This window comes from Miscanthus floridulus, chromosome 12 (genome assembly GCF_019320115.1).
Source record: "Miscanthus floridulus cultivar M001 chromosome 12, ASM1932011v1, whole genome shotgun sequence".
Lineage (NCBI taxonomy): Eukaryota > Viridiplantae > Streptophyta > Magnoliopsida > Poales > Poaceae > Miscanthus > Miscanthus floridulus.
The window spans coordinates 41567857-41573733 of NC_089591.1; the positions used below are offsets into that span (position 1 = coordinate 41567857).

A 5877-nucleotide genomic window follows, 5' to 3' on the forward strand; every position below is an offset into this window, starting at 1 on the left:
TCAGTCATTCCCGGCTGATCTTTACTTTTCGACTGAAAATTCACCCCCAAAGAATCTACTGTACTACTGAGCTGCAATCACCTGAAAATTCACTTGCAATCTGGTATGGAGAATAAGGCTCCGGGGACCTCCTATGTACGGGCTCAAGCTCCCTCTGGTAACAGCCTTCTCCCCCCATCCCCTGCTTCTTCACCCCTCCCCTGTTTCCAGCTGCTCCAGGAACCGAAAACAGAGGAGGAGGAGCGCGGCGGCGGGGCATGGATCGATCGATCATCAGTCGTCGTCATCAGTGTCAAGAAAGAACCAAGGAATCAAGAAATCATCATCAGGCCTGGGCCTCCAGCTCCCGTTCGCCGATGAAGGTGCCGTGGAAGCCGTAGGGGACACGGGACAGTGGACGTCGTAGCTGAGCGCGAACAGCTCACCGGACGTCGGGTCCAGCTTCGGGTGTGCGATCATGGACGCTCACCCGGCGAGCTACCCGTCGAAGTCGTACCGCCCCACGGTTCGGAGGTCGCCGTCGGCGGTGACGCGCACCTGGTACAGGAGGTCGTCCTCGGACATGGCGAGGAGTCGGCCGTTGAAGTAGACGAGCCCCGCGTTGGCCACGCTCGTGCCACGGGACGGGTTGACGAGGCCGCAGAGTCTGCGCGCATAGAAGAGCGCCAGGCGCGCGATGCCGGAGTGGCCGTGCAGCTCGCCGATGGCCTTGGGGAAGACGGCCCTTCCCAGGGCGCGCTCCTGCCGGAGCCGCGCCGTCTCGGTGAACCGGCAGGCGTAGGACTCTACGGCGCCGTTCCGGATGCGGACCGCGTGCACCATGCCGTCGCCATCGAACAGGTGGTGCCCTGCCGCCGGCTCGAAGCAGGGATTGGCGCCGTTGCGGACGTACACTCCTGTGCCCAGAAGAACTAGAGGCAGGTGCCCCGAGCCACGCCGAGAAGAGACCCGCCGGGGAGCCGCAAACGGGCGCCGCGGAGACTCGCTGCCAGGCGTCACCGGGAGCCATGGCCAGGAGCCGCGTCCAGGCACTGGAGCCGCCTGCTCCGCCAGCCCTGATGTCGCTCCGCCCACCCCTACGCCCCGGCCCGCTCCGCGTCCACGTCACCAGGCGCCCCGGCAGCCGCGGCCAAGCACCGCCGCCGCCCGCCCTGATGCCGCGACGCCCGCCCTCGCGTCCCAGGCCGCTCCGAGCCCACGTCACCCCGATGCGGGGTTGCCAAAGCGCCATGACTAGCGGCGCGAGGTCGCGAGGGCCACCGTCGCGCCGATGCGGGGTTGCCGGAGCGCCATGATCGGCGGGCGAGGTCGCCGAGGGCCGCCGTCGCACGGGCGCGGGGTTGCCGGAGCACCATGGCCGGCGGGCGCGCGGGCGCGACGGTGCTCGGCCGCCGGGGCGCGGTCGCCGGTCTTCTATCCGCACGGAGCTTTCGCGTCAGCCGCGAGCAGACAGCAACGAAGAGAACGAGCGGATAAGAATGAAGATGAAGGGGTATTTCAGTCATTTTGCATATGATTTTATGTGTTTTGTTTTTTTTAATCGTTTAATCCGCCTCTAAATAACGGACATCCAAACCAGGGGCAAACGGCTCCTTCATTTCAAAATAACAGGGGTAAAATCACAAAGTTGAAAAAACAGGGGTAAAATCACATTTGAACCTCTGGACAGGGTCAAAAACACCGTTTTCCCTTATACAATACTCTCAGTCCTGATTCTTGATCACAATCATGAAAGCATTGACAGGTCATTGGCTCTTAATAAGTTAATTAAAAAATTTGACATTGAGAACAGATGGTTAGGTCAAAATGCAAGTAACCAGATGTAGAGTGCTGGAATAGTTTGTCGGTCAGTTTTGGATATGCATGCTGCCATATGGAAATATATGCCACAAGAGACAGATTTACAAATTGTGAAGTTGCAATTTATTGCATTTGGCTAAACTCATGGTGGGATAACCACATATCCATTTAAATATAACTCTAGGAATAAATTGCTTCTCGCATAGCCCTTCCAAAGCCATTTGATATGCATCCCACTGGGATTATTTTGAACTAGCGCTCCATTTATGAAGCTTACTGAGTTACAGTTTTATATGCTGTGAATCCTTCTAAAATATTTTTTTTCTCCTAAAATAGGGCCCTGCTGTTGTTGCTTGCGCTTCTTGTGCTGATTATGGGAGGCTCTTCTTCCTGCGGAAAATCTATTTGAAGCACTTGTGCAAGCATCTCCCATGGATTGTGTGGAAAGTAAGTGTGTTTCGCTGTTATCTTGTTTGTTTTTCTTGGGTGCAGGCTATTTGATAATTATGGAGGTTTGGTATATAGATAAGCTTAGATTTTGGTACTTTCAAACCCCCATTCTTTTAGTATTAATGTTAAATTTATTATAGGTTATAGTAAAATTCTGTTGACGTGCGCATCTCTGGTTTTCCCAATGTAAGTTGATTTGATTACATCCTTGTTTAGCTTAAATATAACTTGTTTTATCAATTGAGTTTCTTATCAAACTTGTGAAATTTATTATTTTTACCGTGTTTGATATTTTACTGAAGGAATATTATACATCCAAGTCACATTCCACAGAAAACTTACTATGTCCCAAAGCTCTCATGGAATCATTCTGATCTGGCATGCCACAATTATGCACTATAATTGATTCACTATATTTCCCAAAATGATCTAAATCTAATCAAGTTTAGGTTATTCCTTGTTTGCTGACTCAAAATACCATGGTGGCAAAGATATTGGAAGGAAGATTGTTGATGTGAACATGGACCTAACCAAGACCAAGGGCAAGAATAATTAGGTGTACATGTGGGGAATGGAGCCTCAAGCATATGAATTGTGTTATCAAAACATTAATTGTTATACATCTATGAAGATTTTTTTTAAATTTTTTTTTTGACAAACACGTGCTATGAGTATTATCATACATCTTGTATATGTGGCCAACAGAGTAGGAATATTTTTTATACGATATAGTAATTGACTTGTTAAACATTTGACCTCTATACTAATCCATCTTGATAAATATTTTTTAAAACACGTGCATGTCGCATGTCGTACGTCCATGTTCACCAGTAGTTTTGAACAGAGGGAGTAAAACAACCTTAATTGACTTCCTGCATAAAATAGGAGGAATTGGCGATTGGCACGGGTTCGTGACAGCAAGCAGGAATGCAACGGTCACGGGGCTGCCAGCAAGCCACAGCCCACAGCCAAATCCGGACGCGGACTAGCCCACCTTTTGTCCGACCCAACGGACCGACTCTGTGAACCGCCCACAGGACAGGATGGTGTTGGCAGGGAGCCCGCCGGCCAGAGAAGCGCCGCCCAGACCCATCCAGAGCACGCCATGGCCGTATGGGCGTGGGCCCCGGGGTGCCACGCGGGTGGTCACGCCCGCTGGCTCGGCGCCACGCCGCCATGCTTCAAGTCGCAGCAATTTCCACTCTAATCCGTAGTATCCCATCCCAATTCCCAAGCCGCCGTGACCGCTCCATTTCTTCTTCCGCGCCCATCCCTCGCCGCCTCGCGCCTGCACCGGAGACGACGGTCCGGTCCAATTGCCCGCGCACCTGCGGCTGCGAGGTAAGCTTTGCTCTGCCCTGCTCGTATTATCCGTCTCTTATCTGATAATGCACGGGCACGGCCTGCCGGGAACGGGAACGCGAACTTGAGAAGAAGGCTTCTGGGCGAACCGCCGCACCGGATTTCTGGCCTGTATTTCTCGCGTTAGTTTCCCAGGCCGTCAGCAGTGGAGCGACTAGCTTAGCCCTTTGCATCTTTCAGTTATTAGTGATGAAGAAGAGCCTGAAGTGCCGTAGGTTTCGTGTTTCTGAATGGCAGAATGAGTATGCGTAGTTTTCTTCTCGCTTTGTTGAAATTTTAGTTCCCTATTTTGAATCCAAGTAGGCGGTCAAATCTGAGTAGTAATCTTTAAATGCAATGTGTTCTGCGCTACATTCAGGCCAACAGTGGATACTACTGAATGGCGATGTAGTTGTCAGTTGTCCTGAACTGGTTGGAAAATGGCCAATGTGGTTGAGTTTGTCATCTCATCTGTGTGTTGGAATGCTTAACATAGGTACTGGGTCATTGAATTCACCGATACTGTGTCCTCTGTCCGGTCTTTTTCAGGAGTTACCTGACAGTGTTATGCAGAGCCTTTTTTTAAGAAACGAACAGGCACGAGATTGTGCCTATTTCATTTATAGAGAAGTGAAAGGTACACACCTAAAGCCGGGAAAGAAAGCAAAAAGGTTCACTCTTGGTCTTTGTAAACAGCCAAACAACAAACCTGATCTTCAGCAAATAATCCTCGTGACGAGAAGTAGCGTCACTTAATTGAAGGATACAAAGTGTGTCAATAACTAATCCTCTTGGTCTTTGTTCTGCTTCTGCAGATTCCTAAAGGATGCAATGCATGCCATGATAGTTGTCTTTCTTACTTTTATTCTTATTGCTTATGCAAGCATTTTTAACACTATTAGTCGGTCCTTTTAATGTTCTGTGTTTTTCCAAAGTAGCCTGACTCATTATGATAGGGTCATGACTCATGAAAATTCAAGTGGGGATGACAGATATCCACATAGAGCCTTTCCTGCAGAAATGGAAAAGCTTGTTCACTAATCACTACTATGGCCCTGAAATCATGATATGTGTCATGCACTTCTAATGTCTATGCGTGTTTGAGGGGAAAAAAAACTTAGTGTCTACATCAATATCCAGGTTGCTGTTGTGTGTTATGTGGTTTGATTGGGTTTGGTCATCTGGCCGGGTGTACTTAGGTTTTAGTTGAGTTTTCCTTAATAAACCGTTCATTGTATGCTTTTTGGCCCGGTTTTTCTTACAAACTGGACCAACTCTTTTCTACCTATAGTGAATAGCGGGAACTCCTTACTTTCTGCCCTTTTCGGAGGATGCTTCGGGGAAAAAAAATGTTTATGTTGGGTAGCTGCTCGGAAAATGTTTCAATTCATAGTATGTACTTTGTGACCCATAATTTTTGCAGTTACATGCTGTTGAAGCTATCAGCTATGACCTAGAAACAGTAAACCCCCAATAACTTTTCTGTTCTGATTACGAGCTTTACAGGTCTCAAACACCCAAAGATGGCAACTTTCACATCCCCAGTTCTCTGCAACTTCATGACCATCCAACAGAAGAGCGCGCCTCTGCTGAACAACAGCACAAGACGGCCCCTGCGCCTGAGCTTCCCAGGGACGACAAGGAGCGTGCCGACCTTGCCGGGCTTCAGAGCGAGGCAAGACTTGCGCGTCGCCGCCGTCTACAAGGTGAAGCTCGTCGGCCCCGAAGGGCAGGAGAGCGTGATCGACGTGCAAGAGGACAGCTACATCCTGGACGCCGCCGAGGAGGCCGGTGTCGAGCTGCCCTACTCCTGCCGCGCTGGTGCGTGCTCCACGTGCGCCGGCAAGGTGCTGGAGGGCTCCGTCGACCAGTCGGACCAGTCGTTCCTGGACGACACGCAGGTCGGTGCCGGGTATGCGCTCACCTGCGTCGCGTACCCGACGTCTGACTGCGTCATCCAGACGCACAGGGAGGCAGACCTCTACTAGGTAGCCCGGCCCCACGCATGGATCAACGACCATGCACTTCCGTAGCTCCATTCGGATTCGCTCTTGAGTTCTTGACAATGTGATTCGCACTGTTCTTGTCCTTGCAGCTAGCTAGAACTAGTACACTCTGGATATCTCGTCGCTGTGCAAGTGTAGGTTCTTGTGGTTTGGTTGGTTCGTCCCATGTTTTGTTCTCTCTGGATATCTCGGAATCTGCCAAACCCTGTCTCGAAACCAACGGCAGCTCGGTGGTCGCCAGGCGTTTGCCTCACCGAAAGTGCTTAGGCCAGAGCAATAA

General features: G+C 50.5%; 1 protein-coding gene and 1 pseudogene across 1 annotated transcript; one reads left to right on the forward strand and one right to left on the reverse strand.

Moving 5' to 3' along the window:
- Positions 1–273: 273 nt before the first annotated feature.
- Positions 274–1231, reverse strand: LOC136495763 (9-cis-epoxycarotenoid dioxygenase NCED5, chloroplastic-like; annotated as a pseudogene).
- Positions 1232–3315: 2084 nt separating this feature from the next.
- LOC136497270 (uncharacterized) lies at positions 3316–5877 on the forward strand. The gene is made up of 2 exons (XM_066493069.1): positions 3316–3591; positions 5098–5877. The coding sequence occupies exon 2, from the start codon at positions 5115–5117 to the stop codon at positions 5577–5579; it is 465 nt and encodes a 154-aa protein (XP_066349166.1). The 5' UTR covers positions 3316–3591; positions 5098–5114; the 3' UTR covers positions 5580–5877.

Bases quoted from the DNA above. Each gene is read 5' to 3' on its own strand.
- LOC136497270 (XM_066493069.1), top strand. From the start codon at position 5,115: ATGGCAACTTTCACATCCCCAGTTCTCTGCAACTTCATGACCATCCAA.